This window comes from Hippocampus bargibanti, linkage group LG14, assembly GCF_051943395.1.
Source record: "Hippocampus bargibanti isolate YZ-2025 linkage group LG14, ASM5194339v1, whole genome shotgun sequence".
In the NCBI taxonomy this organism is placed as follows: domain Eukaryota; kingdom Metazoa; phylum Chordata; class Actinopteri; order Syngnathiformes; family Syngnathidae; genus Hippocampus; species Hippocampus bargibanti.
The window spans coordinates 9935080-9954310 of record NC_142747.1 but is presented as its reverse complement, the minus strand read 5'-3'; the positions used below and the strand labels follow the sequence as shown (position 1 = coordinate 9954310).

The following is a 19231-nucleotide window of genomic DNA, read 5'->3' as shown; positions in this document are numbered from 1 at the left end:
GTATGAAGGACAATGACCTCATGTAAGCAGCAGACACATTTTTCAATGGGCTCAATAAAATAAAAGTGGATATGGCTTTGCTTTAACTCACTGTAATGAACTTGGCACTATTTTAGGAAAATACAATTGAGTTTAAAGAGCCACAGAGGAGGCAGTGGGCTCAGAATGGAAACCCCCGTCAACCTCGAACTGCAAAGAAGAACAGGCCTGGCTTTTAAAGACTCCAGTAATGTAGTTAGCCCTATGCTTCTGCGTGTAGAAATTACAACCACTGTGGTGCAGAGCAGTTAAAGCCCGGAAAAGCAGAAGTCAAAGATGAATACATTATCATACAACCGGGACATCCATTTTCTCTAAAAATAGTGCCTATGGCTCATCAGTTTTGCATGAAGAAAACGCCTCGAGCGCCTCTCAGAAAAGAGGAGACATCGGGAATTACATAGCATCCAAGTGACCCAGATTGAAATGACACATATTCTGCAGCGAGGCAGTTACTGGCTTCAAATTTAAGTGAAGTCCACGCAGCGACCGGCAAACCGCGTCAACCACTTGCCTTCTCTTGCATACTCACGGCAAGATATCATCAGCATCAGCATCCAAACTCCCACTCACCTTCTTGTCCCTTTTCCACAGCCTAAGACAGCAGAAGCTCCAGAAAAATAAGTCTCCCACCATGTCAGCCAGTAACAGCCGGCGTCTGTGTTCTCTTCTAGTGCATTCTAAAGAGAAGTGGCGGACTCAATACACCCAAAAAATATGCACAAGCCGGCAGCGGTCACAGCGGCAGAACACTGAAGCTGGACTGGGAGGGTGAGAAGCGAGCAAACGACGCCTCTGCAGCTGAGCTCATCCCTCCCACACCAACACCCCCCACCCTCGCTATGACTTCATCACTTCCTGTTTGGTCCCGCCCACTCTTGAACGCACGCCGGCCGGCTATCACCCCCCGCCCCCTTCCACACACATGTCATCAGCAAATGCTATTCTTACTTTCGAATCTCCCACTTTGGCACATTGTGACCACAACAGAGTGACTCATGTTGAAATGCCTCGCATAAGTCATGTGACATTTGTTGTTGCACATTAAAATGAACATTTTATGACTCCTTAGTCTGACTTCATGCACTATCACGACAACCAATTCCTGATATTGAAACTGTCTTCACTTTTGGTTGAACCTTGTACACACGTACAAAAAAAAAGTAACTAAATTGCACAATACTATTTACACCTACATTTTGATTACCCCCTTTAATTTTAAGTTCGGTACTGATTTTGCATTATCATTGAATTATCGATGATGTCAGCAGGTTTTGCAGCAAATTGAGATAAATAAGCACAACAGACAACCTGGCCATAACTGCAGTCTGATTAAAAACAATAAAAAAAACAAAATTATAAATAATCTAATTAGTTCCCGGATTCCTTTCGAGTCCAGATTACTTGTTGTGCAAGTTTTGTCGAGTGGAACATGGAAGCACATGTGCTTCATAGTGCTTTTCTGTTGCGCAGTTAATCACAAGACGAAACCCATGCGACTTCACACATCCCTTCTGCCATACTGTGTTGCAGGTAATGATTGTTTCACTTCGTTTTTATTGGACAATATTTCGTTTCTTGTGTCGTGTTTCATTTGGCCGTGTTCGTGGCGTGTTGAACTGTGCCGCCATTATCCGACGGACCGCATGTTCGCGGCGACCGTCTCGAATGTGATGTCAGGGACATCATGTAAATAACAGTAACTTGTTTTCTCTTTTTCTGTAAATAACCACTATTCGATCACATGTTGTTCATTCTGTTTTGTTATTTACAATGTTTTGCATATTGAGAACTACAGTAAAGTCTCGTTATATCGATATCGGATATATCGATAGTCCCGGTTATATCGATACTATTTCTATGCACGCACGGAGAAAATTACATGCAAACAGGGTCGGATATATCGATAGTCCCGGTTATATCTATATTTTTTCGGACTCCCTTGAATATCGATATAACGAGACTTTACTGTACTTGGAGAAGTCGTATGTTACTCACAAGACGAAACCCATGCGACTTCGCCCATCCCTTCTGCCATACTGTGTTGTAGCAATAAAAGAAATAAAAAGATCCAGCGGCCCGGTAGTCGAGTGGTTAGCACACCGGCCTCACAGTGCAGAGGTCGCCGGTTCGCGTCCCGGTCCGGCCTCCCTGTGCGGAGTTTGCATGTTCTCCCCGGACCTCCCACACTCCAAAAACATGCATGGCAGGCAGATTGACCACTCCAAATTGTCACATATATATATATATATATATATATATATAAACAGGTGAGAACTTATGAACAAGGGAACCTCACCCTCCACCAGCACCAGTCAGTCTGGCTTAGTATGAAGGACAATGACCTCATGTAAGCAGCAGACACATTTTTCAATGGGCTCAATAAAATAAAAGTGGATATGGCTTTGCTTTAACTCACTGTAATGAACTTGGCACTATTTTAGGAAAATACAATTGAGTTTAAAGAGCCACAGAGGAGGCAGTGGGCTCAGAATGGAAACCCCCGTCAACCTCGAACTGCAAAGAAGAACAGGCCTGGCTTTTAAAGACTCCAGTAATGTAGTTAGCCCTATGCTTCTGCGTGTAGAAATTACAACCACTGTGGTGCAGAGCAGTTAAAGCCCGGAAAAGCAGAAGTCAAAGATGAATACATTATCATACAACCGGGACATCCATTTTCTCTAAAAATAGTGCCTATGGCTCATCAGTTTTGCATGAAGAAAACGCCTCGAGCGCCTCTCAGAAAAGAGGAGACATCGGGAATTACATAGCATCCAAGTGACCCAGATTGAAATGACACATATTCTGCAGCGAGGCAGTTACTGGCTTCAAATTTAAGTGAAGTCCACGCAGCGACCGGCAAACCGCGTCAACCACTTGCCTTCTCTTGCATACTCACGGCAAGATATCATCAGCATCAGCATCCAAACTCCCACTCACCTTCTTGTCCCTTTTCCACAGCCTAAGACAGCAGAAGCTCCAGAAAAATAAGTCTCCCACCATGTCAGCCAGTAACAGCCGGCGTCTGTGTTCTCTTCTAGTGCATTCTAAAGAGAAGTGGCGGACTCAATACACCCAAAAAATATGCACAAGCCGGCAGCGGTCACAGCGGCAGAACACTGAAGCTGGACTGGGAGGGTGAGAAGCGAGCAAACGACGCCTCTGCAGCTGAGCTCATCCCTCCCACACCAACACCCCCCACCCTCGCTATGACTTCATCACTTCCTGTTTGGTCCCGCCCACTCTTGAACGCACGCCGGCCGGCTATCACCCCCCGCCCCCTTCCACACACATGTCATCAGCAAATGCTATTCTTACTTTCGAATCTCCCACTTTGGCACATTGTGACCACAACAGAGTGACTCATGTTGAAATGCCTCGCATAAGTCATGTGACATTTGTTGTTGCACATTAAAATGAACATTTTATGACTCCTTAGTCTGACTTCATGCACTATCACGACAACCAATTCCTGATATTGAAACTGTCTTCACTTTTGGTTGAACCTTGTACACACGTACAAAAAAAAAGTAACTAAATTGCACAATACTATTTACACCTACATTTTGATTACCCCCTTTAATTTTAAGTTCGGTACTGATTTTGCATTATCATTGAATTATCGATGATGTCAGCAGGTTTTGCAGCAAATTGAGATAAATAAGCACAACAGACAACCTGGCCATAACTGCAGTCTGATTAAAAACAATAAAAAAAACAAAATTATAAATAATGTAAATATGTACATGTACTGCATTATGTGAGCTATGGGAAGCTCTATCCAAACAGAACTCCACTTTGAAGTATGAGGTTCATATCTTCCAGAGATCAAAGTAAACTAATTCACTGCCGGATGATGTGCAAAGATGTGTGCACTCTCGTGCAAGGATTTTTGTCATTTTCACTTATATTGCAGGACCCACAGAATATTGAGTTTTAGGATTATATAAACAGTCACTGCAGTGCTTAGACTCTCTTCTTTCATCAGAAAAAAAGAGTTAATTCTTAAGTTATATAGGTCTGAAGTAATATGAGGTGCAAGTGGAGGCGGCTGTACAAAAGGCAAATGCAGCCCTCTCATGGAAGGGAAAACACATTGCCAGAGGTCTGACCAGTGCTTTATTGGCACCCCCGACCCCGCAAGAAAAACCAAAACCCGAACAAATTTGGGAATGCCGCTCCACGTCAATTCCCAATAAATTCGGAACTGGCAGTGAATGGGTTAAAAAAAACATTCATCTGTAACCCAAGTGAGTACAAGCAGATCAAATTATGTGTGGATAGTAAATTTAAACAGTAAGTCACGTTGTTGATGGACTGTACCCATGCCGTCATGTCGCCGCGTTGTCATCGGGCATGTGACGCGCTACGCTTGTGAGATCTGTTAAATCTTGGTATCACTGTCCTTCCTCTCTCGTCCAATCTCTCACACTGCTGTGTCACTCCCACACCAAAGTGGCGTCTCACTTGTCCTTGTCGACTCGGTATGCTGACTGACCCCGCCCGCTTGTGACAGGCATGGGCTCAAGGCCGTCTCAATGGTGAGGTATTAATAGGCGGCTGAGACACGTTGCTGTTGGGGACTTGTGAATAAGTTACTGGGGATGCTGTGCCACTGACTTTTGAGGCTGAGGCATAATAAAAAGGAATTCTAGGATACAGTATTCAAAAAGAATTCATTGGGGGTGCACCTTATAGTTCGGTGCGCCTTATACAGTATATCGAAACAGTTTGGAAATACACCATTCATTGGTGCGCCTTATACACCAGAAAATATGGTAAACAAATAAACAAACTGTCATCCTCTTGTTATGTCTACCAACTATTTGATGTCTTATAATTTATAATAAAGCAATGGAAATAGTGTTTGCTACTACTGGACCAGAAACTGGGTCAAATTTAGGCACACAATTTCACCAATTCATGTTAGTTAGTTGTCCTTTAAATTCAGACCTTTCACATTTGGGGTGTCATGGAAACACATTCAAAAGCAAACACAGACTTCTCACTTTGTTGATGTCATTTCAATCATTTGGAATTTCTTCATATTGTGCTGAAATGATGGATGATACACAGGGATGGCCCCGGCAGTCACACAAGTTCATCTCAGAAAAAAGAAAACATCAAGAGGAAAGTCCGGCACTGCGTTTGAGTTGGTTTATCATTCACTGACAAAATCTTGCGACTTTAAATTTCACACTCCACTCTTCGGGGTTTTCTGTATGATGAAAAAAGCTAGTAAAAATAAAAAGATCCCCAAAGAAAGTGCCATAGCTTAAACGCAACAGCCTTGATTGTGCTAAATAACTAAACAGTAGCGACTCAGGTGGAAGCACTAACTTGATGTTTAAGTACACAGTCATAAACTACCCCCCCTCCTCACCCTCCAATGTTTTTCTTTTTTACATAGCTTCCCCACTTTAATGTTTATGATCGTCGTACAAAGGTCAAAATCTGATATCTTAAGGGAACACAAAATGAAGTGTTTAAGTAGTGATTTGTTTCATGAAGTGGGTGTGGGGGGAGATTTAAAGCTTTAAATTTGCAGGTCAAAATTGGGTTGAGTATAAACGAGATGATGACTTCAAGGTTAATACTGCAAGCTTTATGGAAAATGAATAAACCAGAGAAGGCCACCAGACCAGCGATGCTGCCTTTAAGCACTTTTAGGGTGACTCTGCAACGTTACATTCCTGAAATTGCACTGCAAAGGATCAAGGAAGGGATTGTATTATATCATGGGCATTTTGCCATGGATAGCGAATCTAACCATGTTTATTTGAGGCATCCATTTCTTGTGTGTCAAGACAATGCACACAAATGCACTTGCGCAAAAATGCTGTCCGTGAATTAGCTTTGAAAAACCTGTCCATTGCATTTTTTAAATTTGGCTTAATTATTCAGTTTTCTCTAAATGTTAGTGCTCTATACTAAGTGACATGGAACGTCAACTATTTTGATCGGATTCAAGAGAGGAGATCGATAATACTTTGTAGAATGTAATCCTCATATTTAGGCTTTTTATCTTGACTTCCACGGCTGACAATTGGAACTTCCCATATTGCAAACAATCAAAAGGTTTTATTCACCAAAGTCACTTTCGCACATGGAAATAAAAAAAGGACAGCTCCAAAAAATAAAAGTGCTCAAGCCAAGGCTCCATAGTCGAGGAAAGAAGAGTGTTAGCGGTCAAATCCTCTTACCATAATGAGGCCAGTGGTGATAAGGTCATTGCAGCCATGGCACAGCTCCCCGAACTTGGCCCAATAGTCATTTTTGCAGTAGAGGCGTCCATCTTTTTCATAGTACCAGTGGGACAGCGAGCTGCTGCACTCACAGCATCTAACGGGGGAAATACAAAAAAAGAACACATTAACCTTTGTGGCATCATTAATGAGTGTTCTTTCTCATTTTGGTTTTTATGTGATATGCGGCGCCCTCTCAAAACATTGTATTAAAAAACAAAGATGCCCACTCTGTTTATTTAAACAAAGAATTGGTTACTTACGTTCTCGAATACAAACATTCAGATGACAGAATGACCATATGTTTCTATCTTAACAATTATCGGACTGAAAACTTGCCTCACTGCATCACTTTTCAACATCGGAATCAAACCCAAAAGTTGGTCCCGGTGGTGATAATGAGCACCTTTGGTAAAGTCTATCACAACCACCACTAATGAGGCAGGCAGGACGAGACATATGAGATCACAAAAAAGCAACATGCAGCTATGACTGGGCCTTTGTGCCCTTGTGTGTCTGTTTTTGTGTTTGTGTGACCATTTTTCAAAGACAAAGGCAATGCTGTCATCTACAACATCATAACTACTCCTGCGCCAGACTGTTGCAACGTTATGTTGATGCCAGAAAGCGATTTGCACAACAAAAAAAATCTAGCCAAAAATAATCTGAGTTGTCCATTAATTTGTGATTTAAATTTTACCCTACTGGGTTGCTGAATGCCAACAATTTGCTTACCAAGATTTTCAGAATATACCAGTTGGCCACAATGAACGAGTTGAGCATTCCTGATTAATGCTCATTCTGTTTGCCCACAACTGTCATGATTTGCAAGGTGGTGGTGGTAGTGGACCCCCAAAAATGCAGGCAGGGGGGGAGGAGCAGTGTATTTGACAAATTGCATTAAATAAAGTCGGCAGGAACAAAATCTCATACAACAAAGTCTTCAGAACTGAAAGGTCCAAAGTAGCAAACAAAACCATGCGGAAAACATGACAAGACGAAACAAACCTGACAGAGTGAAACAAACAATGAAAGATCGTGCCGGGAGTCCTTTTAACTGATACTGATTAAAAATACCAGCAGCGGGGACCTACACTGCCACCCGTTAGTCGCAAACTGAAATGTGACAACAAGTTTGAACATTTTAATAGGTTTTGATGTATTTAAAATACGTGGGATGAAGTTGCCTTCAAACACTCTCAAATTAGAGCAGCATGTCAAACTCATTTTTTGCTGCGGGCCACATTGCATTGATGGTTTCCTCTCGAGGGCCGTTATGAATTTGGGAAACCATTAATTAGAATACGTCTGTGTAAGCTCTCAGTCGTACAGGAGTGGTCCATCGATGAGAAGGTTTCTTCAGCCGTCATCTGTACAAAAGTGAAGGTTTCGGACGTTTCGCCTCCTATCCAAGAGTCTTCGTCAGCGAACTAAAGTCTGACTGGTCGTATCGGCCCCATTTATATATCCCTAATGTCCAGACATGGTGGCGCCGGACACCGCTATGATAGGTCCCTACTCTCAGGTTGGGGGGGGGCAGAGGACCCCTCCCTGTGGCCCCACTGTGGTCCCTCAGGAATGTAGGAACAATCAGTGGGGCCACAGGGAGGGGTCCTCTGCCCCCCCAACCTGAGAGTAGGGACCTATCATAGCGGTGTCCGGCGCCACCATGTCTGAACATTAGGGATATATAAATGGGGCCGATACGACCAGTCAGACTTTAGTTCGCTGACGAAGCCTCTTGGATAGGAGGCGAAACGTCCGAAACCTTCACTTTTGTACAGATGACGGCTGAAGAAACCTTCTCATCCATTAATTAGAATGTTTCATCTCCTCCACATATTACATACAGAATGCACAAAAAATGAATAATGAATTTTAAAATCAGAATTAAAGAATAATGACCGTTATTGTGGTTTACATATGACAATTAGAAATTTTGGTTCGGACTTTTGGAAGCATCATGGAATTTTATAAGTTTGATTTGCTTTGGCGGACCGAATAAAATTATGTTGTGGGCTAAATTTGCACCCCGGGCCTTGAATTTGACACCTATGGATTAGAGTATTTACTCTCCCCAAAAGTGTGCTAATCCTCATTGTGTATGATACACTAATGGGTACGTGTGGAAAAAAATGTAATCTGTCTTAATCTGTGTGTCTACCAGATGTGACTAAGTGAGTGTCCCGGCCCCCCGCCTCCCACTTTTTTCCTATCAACCGTCCATCTGAACACCCGATCCCCATTTTTGAACACAAAATCCTCAGTTTGCTGGCATTCCTCATCTTGGTTCCTCATGTGTACAGCAGTACAGGTGTAGATAACATTTGCAGGTGTAGCAATTTTCCTGCTTTGACTTTGGCGAAGGTCATCCATTGGTTTCACTTTGCAGTGCCCGGAGACACAATTTATTCATCACAGGCACAACCTCTCTCTCTCTTGAGCATCTGCATGCAATGCTTGGCGGTGCATTTGAGAGAATTGCTTCGGTATGCAGCATGCTTGGGTGGGAGGAGACTTGGAAGTGGGTCAAGGCTTTTAAGATGTCCGCAGCATCCAGACAGCAGCTTTGTTAATGCCCTTGCTATGCACCCTTCAATAACTTCCCTTGAGACACATACACTTGCACTTACAAACCTGTGCTGAGACAAATGCACACCGAGTTGGTTCACAGCTGTGATTGTATTGGTTTTTCATACAAAATACTGGGAGTGGCAGAATTAAGTATTTTAGGGGATGGAATCGTAACCAGAATTTGATGCCCTCAAGATATGAATCTCAATCCATTATGTGATCAAATACAGTATTTCACAAGTTGGCGGTGAGTCATTGTTGCGGTAATTTATGCAGGCATCCCAAAAAGCTTACTTTTTTTGCGTGACTGAATATTGTAGTTTTACAGACCATAAGAGGATTATCAACATGAAATACCTAGTGAATCTTGATTTTCGGCATGTGCAATACCGACACATATACTGAATGTGTCATATATGTGGTGATTTTTTTTTCTAACTCATGACTCGTGACAGACAAAGGAGTATCATAAATTGTAATTAATTCCCAGAGAAAAATGAATCGGAACACATTTGAGACACCCAGGGGCCCGAAAAAAAGCACAAGCAAATGGGGATAGGAATGGAGAAGTCAAATCTGTAAATCTAAAACTATCGCCTCCCTCCTCCTGAAATCCTCAATGGAATTAAAGGACAACCGACGTCTCCGGACAAGTTGTGTCCATAATTTGTAAAATGGCTTCAAATGACTTCTACTGAGCGTATTTTACAAAGATTCCACCGCATATAGCTATATTTTATGTTTTAAGACACGCGCTGAATATTCAGGAAGTCTTGTTTTTGAGTTGGTGACGAGTCCGTACGTGACGTCACTAAAGGACCGCCCTTTACCGTAAAAAACATGCATTGTAGCGGCCCTTCCATCACGTCAAAGTATTTTGCTGTACTTGGTTGGTCTGGGGACCTCGTGTTGCACCCAAAAGCCGCCAGAAGGCCAGAAGAGGGCGACCAAGCGCCATATAAGGAATTTATCAGCCTGTGGAAATGGAGGTGGCCACAGGAGGTTGCCATTTTGTGCCTCTTTTTTTGGGTGAGAGATTTTCCCCCAATGTTGCCTCATAATGGCACGGAATAAATTCTTTAATCGATTGCAAACATGTATGCTTTCCTCTTCAGAACTATTTGAATCATATTCATAACTGGATGAAGAAAGCATATTCTCCGAATCTGAAGCCATTGTTTTGATTCTGCAGCAATGCAAGACGTCTTGGCGTGACGTCACGAACTGGGGGCGGGACTTTCTGAAAATGCCCAATTCGCAGCTCAATTTTTTGCAGATTTTGGACACTTTAAGTCATTTTGGTTGGTGTTTTGCATTTGACTAAAAATATCATACTGCGTGATTTGGGTATTTTAGATGCTATAAAACGTTTTTCTGGTGTCAGTTAAAAAACAAAAAAGTGACGTCGGTTGTCCTTTAACGGAAGTGTCAGACAGAGCAATACATTCAGCATACAATACATACAGCAAAATTATTCACGACAAATGTTTCTTCGTTCATTTTTCGATGCCAGTGATGTGTGGTGGTAGGAAGAGAACAACACAATATAATACATGTTGATTTATATAGCGCTTTAACAACAGTTCAAGCTGTAACAAAGCGTTTAACATGGAAAACTATCCTTTACAGGAAATAAAGCAGTCACAAAAATAGTAGAAAGCACCAGGGAGGAATGAAAGGTTCACCACGAACGTGTATTCCAGCATGGAGACATTTTTTTCTAATCCAAGCTGTACCTAGGCAAAATAAAGGTTGGGAAAGAATGCCTCACAAAGTCACACACAACCAACCAACCACACACACACGGGGATGTAGCTTCTCATGAATGATTACTTAAAGCTTCCATCATCCATAAAGCTCACAGGGACGTCCATCACCTCGATCTGCAAGGCATGCAGGAATGCTGCTGAGACCTGATCGATATGTCAAGGACAAAAAGCGAAAACAAGACAACAGAACATTATCGGGGCTTTTACAAAGTATCCGACTGATGGCGATGAAGTCAAATGTCTCTGCGGTGAAGAGTTTACTATTGAGTGACTGTTTTTTATCCTCAAGCTAAAATCTTCCAGACAAATACACACACACACACACACACACACACACACACACACACACACACACACACACACACACACACACACACACACACACCGCCTGGGGAAGACATCTTTGTTCCCGCCCATCGGATCATGCAAATCGGGGGGGTGACGGCCAAAACGTTCACATTTGCATGAAGGAAAATACCAGCAGGATTTCTTAACAAAGACAGACATCATTTTACCCAATGGATTGAGGTTTTAATGTCGCTCAGCTCTCACAAGTCTATAGATGGGTCCCAATACACCGTTCCTCTTTTTGAACCACATCTTTTTGCCTTTCTCTCTCTCCATGGTAACCAGGAATGACACAGCAATGATGTCACTCTTGTGTCTGAGAACAGACATGAGCGCACCATTTTGACCTTCTACATTCTCTCTGCGAGGGAGCACTAAACCAGGATATCCCTTTGCCGATAGGGTTAAAGGCCAACTGTGACCTTATCAAGGGAAAATATGTGTTCACGGTTGAACATTGACTCGCTTTGAAGAATTCACACCAAGTAGAGGAAAAAAGGCAGTGCTATGTTTTCACCATGGGAAACGAACAAAATGCTTTGGGGTGACTATTCATCTGGTAAACAGGAGTCAGGGGGAGCCTGTGAGTAAAGACTGTGGATGGCAGCGATTTGCTTTGTGAGCGTTAAGCCGCCGGCTCAATCAGGGAACTTTTCACTAGTTTCACTGGCTGGGGAACAATAACAGAATAACAGAGAGCCCTGGAAACTGATTGTTGGTCAGGCAGAGGAGTGTCTAGTCATCAATATCTATAAAAAAAAAACACTGCCATACATTACTTGTCATTGGCAGAATAAAAAAAATCCGACATACTATTCATTGTATTGTTGCGGTACAATATTTACAATAAATGCTGGTCAACTACAAACAAGCTTGGAAGAAACTGTTGCAAATAACCTAAAAACCCGTTTGTACTTTGGAGAAAATAAAACAAATACCTGACTATCATATTCACATCCGGAAGGTGGAGTATATGAAAGACTGCTTCAACCAACAAGGTTTATGCAGAAATAGTGGTTATCTGTCTGTGTCTTATGTTATGTTGTGTTATATGACCTTATTTTTTTACTCATGTTGTGTATTATGACCAGATGTGTTATTTATTTATTTAGTTGTTATGGTAAAGCGCTTTGTTACGGCTGCAGCTGTCGTGAAATCACTATATCAATATCAATAGAGATGTATGGTATTGGTTTGTATTGCCAATCACGTTAAAACGTGCATTTCTTTCCGTGTCCAGCAGACTTGAAAGACTTGAATCTGGTTCACAGTTCAATGTTTCCAGTCCGCGTGAGCATGCTTATATGTATCACTGTGTGTACCCCCATTGGCAACGGCTATTTGAAAGCAAATGGTGCAGCAACACATATAGACAGACAACATAATAGAAATGTACTTTCAAGCATGTTTTCGTGTTTATTATGTTGTCAAAGTCATTATAAGGGCCTTGCACGCTGAGTCCGAGAGCACAGTAATTTCCTTTGTGCTGTATGTCATGCATATTAGCATCTTTGACAATATAACTTTGATATATTATATTTACTGTGAGAAAAATGACAAATATTACCACAGCTTACTTATGCTACTTTACTCAACGGCAACAGGCACATAACATGGTGATATTTTCGTCATGGAGATTGTTTAGGAAAAAAAACCTCCAGGCTCTCTGACTTAACTAATTATTAAATATTGTAAAATTATTACAATTAAAATGAGCTCTGATACGTACTTGTGATTGACAAGAGTAAGTCAATAACCACTTGTATATTTGCATCCAGGCAAAAGTTGGACGTGGTTACAAGTCAAGTACAAATTTAGGAATTGAATTGCTCTTCACAATGACACGTTTCATCCATCTGAAAGAAAGCCACACTTCTTCAGTGGCAGAGAGCAATTTATTTTACACTCTGAAGCACACATTACCGATTGAATCAAGTGAAAAAGGGACATAAGTAAACAGATCTCATCAGTGTACACTTCACAGCTCGTCAAATGTGAACATTCGATCTAGCGCATCACTTCAGCCATTCAACTTACTTGGTGTGCCGAAGCTGTCTCTTGCTGTGCTGAGTCTTGACTGACATTTCTCCCACAGAACTCAACGTGTTGTTTTGACATTTAAAAGCCACACTCATGTCTTCTGCGTTGATGCTGAACTCGCAGAGCGTGACAACCCTCTCAGCTCTACAGTGACTGTCATCGGTGACTCTCTAGTCCACTTCTCCCTTCCTTTGTTTCCTCTCACAGTGCAGCTGCCTTTTTGGCCTCAACTACTTCCTGTTGTTGGTTTGTCCTTTGGGAAGGCAATTGACTCTGTGACATCAGTTTAGTGACATTCGCTTTTTCACAGCTAATACTGACAGAAGCCGAGAGTGCACGAAAGTGCTCAGCGCACCGGCCACTTAAGCGGTTTCATCACTCACTTTGTGTTCATGTACCACAGCTTGCGTTGCCAGGCAGAGTTGGTTTGCCTGCTGAAGCAGCTGAGTCACTGCAGCCATTTCTGCTCTCATTTGCTGAGGCGATACTCACCGTTACCACAGTAACATAATTTTTAGACATTTTCTGATGGACAGAAATGCGCCAGCTTCAAAGCTTTTGTGTTCTAGAAGAAACACATTGCATCCCCCTCTGCAGTCTGTAACCACGTGGGAAAGGAGAAAAGTGCCAAGCACAAGCTTTTGCAGTCCTTTGGGGTGACCGTTAAAAGTCCCGAGTGGCAAGTTAGCATTACTCCTGCCGGACGCTGATGAATTTTAATGCAGCATCGCTGCAACATGGAGCATATGGTCTCCAACCCGAGTTTGTTTGTAGTTTATTTCAAACATTTCTGGCCCTAAAGAGACATGAATGCCTAATTTGTTTCTAAGGTTTGTACAGTAGTATGCTCCTGTGCTTATTTGCCTCCTCTGTTTCAAATGGGCAGTGGCAGTGTGCCCTCTGGTGGTAAAACAATGTACTGACGACACTAAATACATTTTTAATTTAGTCCATTTAACTTATCTCCTAAACTTATTTCGAAAAGAAAAAAATGTTTTTGAGAGACCTCCCGGGAAAAAACCCATGCAGGGACGGGGAGAACATGCTAACGCCACACCGGAATGCCAAGGCCGGAATCAAACCCTGCACATTTGCACTGATAGGGTGAGATGTTAACCAGTCAACAAAGATGCCACCACGAGTCATTCCTTCTCTGATTAAATAAATAAATCAATAAATATAGATAGCTTGATAGCTCGGTAGTTAGCTATCTAGATAAATAAATACCTAAATAACTAAATCTTCTTCTTTTCCTTTCGGCTTTTCCCTTGAAGGAGTCGCCACAGCAAATCAGTGTCCTCCATCTTCAGAGGTTTAATTTGCATGTTTGTTTTGGCCAAGCTTTTACGTCGGATGCCCTTCCTGACACAACCCTCTGTATTTATCCGGGCTTGGGACCGGCACAAGAAGACTTATGTCCCCTTGCGGCTACAGAACAAGCAACTCGCTCAGTAAAAGGCTCCCAAACACAAAACGGTCAGTGGCACAGCAACAATCAATAAAGCAAAAGTACAGTAAAGTCTCGTTATATCGATATTCAAGGGAGTCCGAAAAAATATCGATATAACCGGGACTATCGATATATCCGACCCTGTTTGCATGTAATTTTCTCCGTGCGTGCATAGAAATAGTATCGATATAACCGGGACTATCGATATATCCGATATCGATATAACGAGACTTTACTGTATTTGCATATTGAAAATAGGACCTAGAGTGCCATTCCTGAATTTGAAATAACTAAATAAATAACGAAAAAATAAATAACGTGTAAATTGGCATCTAAACACTTAAAAACACCAAATTAATGACATTCTTGTCAAATTAACTCATTTGTTGATATTTAACACAGCAGAGTGGATGGATGCCTGTGAGTGATACAAGACACCGCAAATGATTGTCAAGGAGCTGACAGCACTAAGAGCTGAATAGGTGACATAAGCCTGCTGTCAAGGGACACAAAGCGGTGCACCATTAATGAGAATCATTAATGAGAATCATTGTGAAGACACACACACACTTACAAAAGCACAAAAGATTTGCAGCCACATGTCCAGATACCCTCCTCATATTACCCATTCAGACCACCACGGCGATGGAAATCACTTGTGTGACGTACTGAGCGCTGAGTTTTCCACAAAGCGAGAGTCAATTTGCTGAGCGTCTCAGTTGAACTCGGTGTGAAAGGAGAAGGGAAAGTAGTGTGGGAGGCACATTGGACTTCAGTTTCTTTTATTGAATGTGAACTGAGCTCACATTGTGACTATCCCCTCCGTATTTATGTCATGGTTTTGATTTGTTTTGGTTGCAGTTAGTTGTTGGAGTGGAAAGCTTTACCTCCAGTGGTGCACATATTTCAATCAGTGTACTACAGAAGGAATCAATGAGACTTTGCAGTGATGGTGTTCCAGGAAAAGCAATTCTAATAGCACTACAGTAAAAAAATAATCCATAAAAATAGTGTGATGGTTGTCAGAATCTGAAATGGCTCACTGATGTGATATACGAGTAAATTGACTTATGAGCTTAGCTATAGGATGAATTAAACTCATAAATCAGGGCCTTCATAATTGATGCATTTTTCTATTCTGGCCTTATTTCGTAGAAAATTATGTTTTATGGGGACCTGGGAACGGATTATTTTGATTTTTAATGGTTTCTCATGAGAAATAAATGTTCGGTAGACGAACTCTGCGCCTTACACACACTTTCTGGGAACCAATTAAGTCGTGAGCTGAGGTATCACTGTATTTTTCTAAGTTTATATTTCATGGTTCAGAAAGCGTGACTAGCTGACACATCAAGTGACACACTCGCTCAACACCGCCCGCCCGCGCACGTGTGCTCAGCATGTACTGTACACGTTTTCGACACCATCCACCACTATCAGAGTCTCAAAATGTCTTATTGTGAGCAATCTTGGGCACTTTGCCGGAGTGGCCATTAGCTCCCAATGTGAGTGGCAGAGAAGTCCTAAAGTGCTTTCGATAAATGCATCATCCCATTTGTCTTATCAAAATAATAAATCTGTCGTGTTCAACACACATATGCAAGAAAATGCAAGAAATTGAAATGGGATATTGCTGTCGTTTTAAAACGTTTTAGAAAAAACATTACAACTATGTTACACAATGCGCAGTTTGAATGACGCTTCAATTTAGAAAAACAACAGCAATTACTTTAATATGAAACTTATTTAACGATGAAACACAAATATATGAAAGTTAAACACAATTGAACTGTGTCAGGGCAGTAATTCTTTCAGGTACCACTCAAGCTCAGATGTCAAACTGTGATCCTCAATGGCCACTATACTGCATGTTTTCCATGTCGGTCTACTCCAACACACCCGATTCAAATCATTAGTATATTTATGCAGCCCCTGCTGAGCTTGCTGATGAGCTGATCATTTCAATATGGTGTGTTGCACCGGTGAGAGCTGGAAAGAAAATCTACCTTTGAGGAACAGGCTTAGGCACCTGTGCACTCAAGAATCCACATACCATTAGCGAGACTTTTGTGAGTCACTGCTATAGTGCACTTAGCAATATCAACATTGAGTATGCGCCACACCCGAATGAACTGCAGAGCTTAATACGGTACATGCAGTATACCTGAAGCAGACGGCGTGCCAGTCATTGTCGAGAGCCTGAAGATACTGCTCATCGTTGATCCTTTGTGTGCATCCCGCACACATGGGCAAACGTCCTCCAGCTGCAACCAGATTGAAACAGTAGAAGTGTAATGAGTCCGACACTTTGCGGTCAGACCACATTGCAAAAAACCACAAAGATAAACAGCATTCGGATTCATATCTTTCTTCTCTTATCAATCGAAGCAAATTGGATTTGATTAACCTTTATTAGTCTTGTAGTGGAGAAATTTACATTTCACAGCAGTAAAGCGATGAAAGTAAGAGGAAAGGAAGAAGTAGAAAAACAAAATACAGGAGCTGATGTAAAGGCAGCCACGGTCGCGGTGCCATCTTCAAGTCAAAACAATAAAATAAATAAAATGACAAAAAAAGACAGCAGTCAATCGTAAGCACTTTCTGCACCCTCTTTGTTGCATGAAGCAGTTCTAGATGAAAGAGGAGAGAATCAAAGCATCCTTTTCACCAGTGGATCAGGGACATCATGGTGAAATGTGCACATCTGCTACAAGCCAAATGTTCAAAGCAAACACGAAGTTGTAACATCCATTGGGATCCTGTCATTTAAAAGTCGTTCACTCTTGACCCTGAAGAACTACTTTGTGATAATCGCCTCTCTTTTGAGCAACGCATCACCGAAATCACCAGAACCGCATTCTTCCACCTCAAAAAAAAATTCTCGTCTACGCCATTCACTTTTTTTTCAACGTCACTCAAACCCTTATCCGCCCCTTCATCACCTCCCGCCTTGACTACTCAACAACATTCTTTACAGTACAACCTCCAAACTCCTCAATCAACTCCAGTACATCCAAAATGCTTTCGCCCGTCTACTTACCTGCTGTGTTACTTCCGCGTAGAATGAACGCTGGCGGGAATGGCTGCCGCTGCTCACCTGCACAAAAAAAACAACAACACGTGACTGTAAGGTGTCCTTGAGAGTTTTGAAAGGTACTTAGAAATTAAATGTATTATTATTATTATTATTATTATTATTATTATTATTACCCACACCCATGATCACATCACCCCCATCCTTAACTCATTCACTGCCATTCATGAATTTATTCGGGAATTGAAAATATGACGTAAAGTGCCATTCCCAAATTTGTTCGGGTTTAGTTTTTTCTTGTTTGGGTGCGAATAAAGCGCTCGCCATGGCTTCTGGCAATGTTTTTTTCCATTGCACAAGGGGGCAGCATTTCCCTTTTTTCTTTGTCAGCACTTTGTTACCGCTTCAGATGTTGTTAAAGCGCTATCTAGATCAATATGTATGTATTGCATTGTATTGTATTTTGGACAGCGGCCCTCTTTTCAAGCTCATATAACTCCAGACCCATATAATTTAGGAATTAACATTTTTTTTCTAATAAAAGAACAGAGTCTAAGGTTTCTTGCGCAGCATTGAATGCTTTTCTAGTCCTAAAATTCAATATTCTGTGGGTCCTGGAATTCCAGTGACAATGACAAAAACCCTGCCACTGGAGTGGACACATTTTTGCACGTCTGGCAGTAAATGAGTTCATGATCATTTTGCACTAACAAGCTGTGAGGGTTTCCAATGACTTTCAAAAATCAGAATCTTTGAGCATCAATCACTTTTTTTGCTCAACGCCCCAAACAATTGATACAATCAGTCTTTCCGGCTCTGTTTTCAAAATCAGAAACAGAAAACCTTTATTCGTCCCACAATGGGGAAATTTGCAGTCCACAGCAGCAATTGAAAAGGGATGGGGTGGGGGGGGGGGAAGAAAGGATAGAAAACAAGATATTCTAAGCATAACAAAATAAAAATGTCAACTGTATACTGTACAAATGTAAATGTGCAAAACCGTTTCATAAAAAAACTGTACATAGTGCAAGTAAAATTTTCAAGAAAGGCATATTGATATATTGCATCAACCCATATATACAAGTGTCCAGTTTTTTTGGTTTTTTCTTCACATGTGATCATTGAGAATTGCGAAGCCTGAAAGCAGTCGGTAGGAATGAGCGGCGGTACCACTCCTTCTTGCAGCGCGGGTGTAATAGTCTCTGGCTAAAGGAGCTACCCAGTGCTGTCAGGGTGGGCAGGAGGGGGTGGGAGGGGCTGTCCATTATAGCTTTTAGTTTAGCTAGCGTCCGTCTGTTGCCCACCTCCTCCAGAGTCCAGCGAGCAGCCCAGGACAGAACTGGCCCTCTTGACAAGGCGCTCCAGTCTTTTCCTGTCCCGGGTGGTGATGCTGCCTGACCAGCAGACAATGCCATAGTGGATGGCTGTAGCCACCACAGAGTCATAGAAAGTCTTTAGGAGTGACCCCTGAACTCCAAAAGACCTGTTTCCTGAGTAGGAAGAGGCGACTCTGGCCCTTTTGGATTAGGGCATCCATGTTTGTAGTCCAGTCCAGTTTATTGTTGAGGGTAACATCCAGGTACTTGTAGGAGGTCACTCTCTCAATGTCCGAACCCTGGATGTTCAATGGTGCAGGTGAGGATTGTTTCCTGCAGAAGTCCACCACCAGCTCCTTGGTTTTCCCGGTGTTGATCTGGAGGTGATTCGGCTGGCACCAGTCCACAAAGTCCTT

The 19231-nt window shown here is 42.0% G+C and overlaps 1 protein-coding gene across 3 annotated transcripts in view; it reads right to left on the bottom strand.

Moving 5' to 3' along the window:
* Nucleotides 1-19231, bottom strand: part of limk1a (LIM domain kinase 1a) — a 34751-nt gene that overhangs the window by 10129 nt on the left and 5391 nt on the right. Inside the window, exons 2-4 of one of the 3 annotated variants that reach the window (XM_089014260.1) lie at nucleotides 17506-17562; nucleotides 16630-16729; nucleotides 6243-6381 (exon numbers count right to left, since the gene is read on the bottom strand). In XM_089014260.1, the coding sequence (XP_088870386.1) occupies nucleotides 6243-6381; nucleotides 16630-16729; nucleotides 17506-17562 (296 nt within the window). Of the gene's footprint in view, nucleotides 1-612; nucleotides 858-6242; nucleotides 6382-13012; nucleotides 13185-16629; nucleotides 16730-17505; nucleotides 17563-19231 lie in introns of those variants that run through there. The other 2 variants (XM_089014261.1, XM_089014262.1) reach the window with 2 other exon arrangements.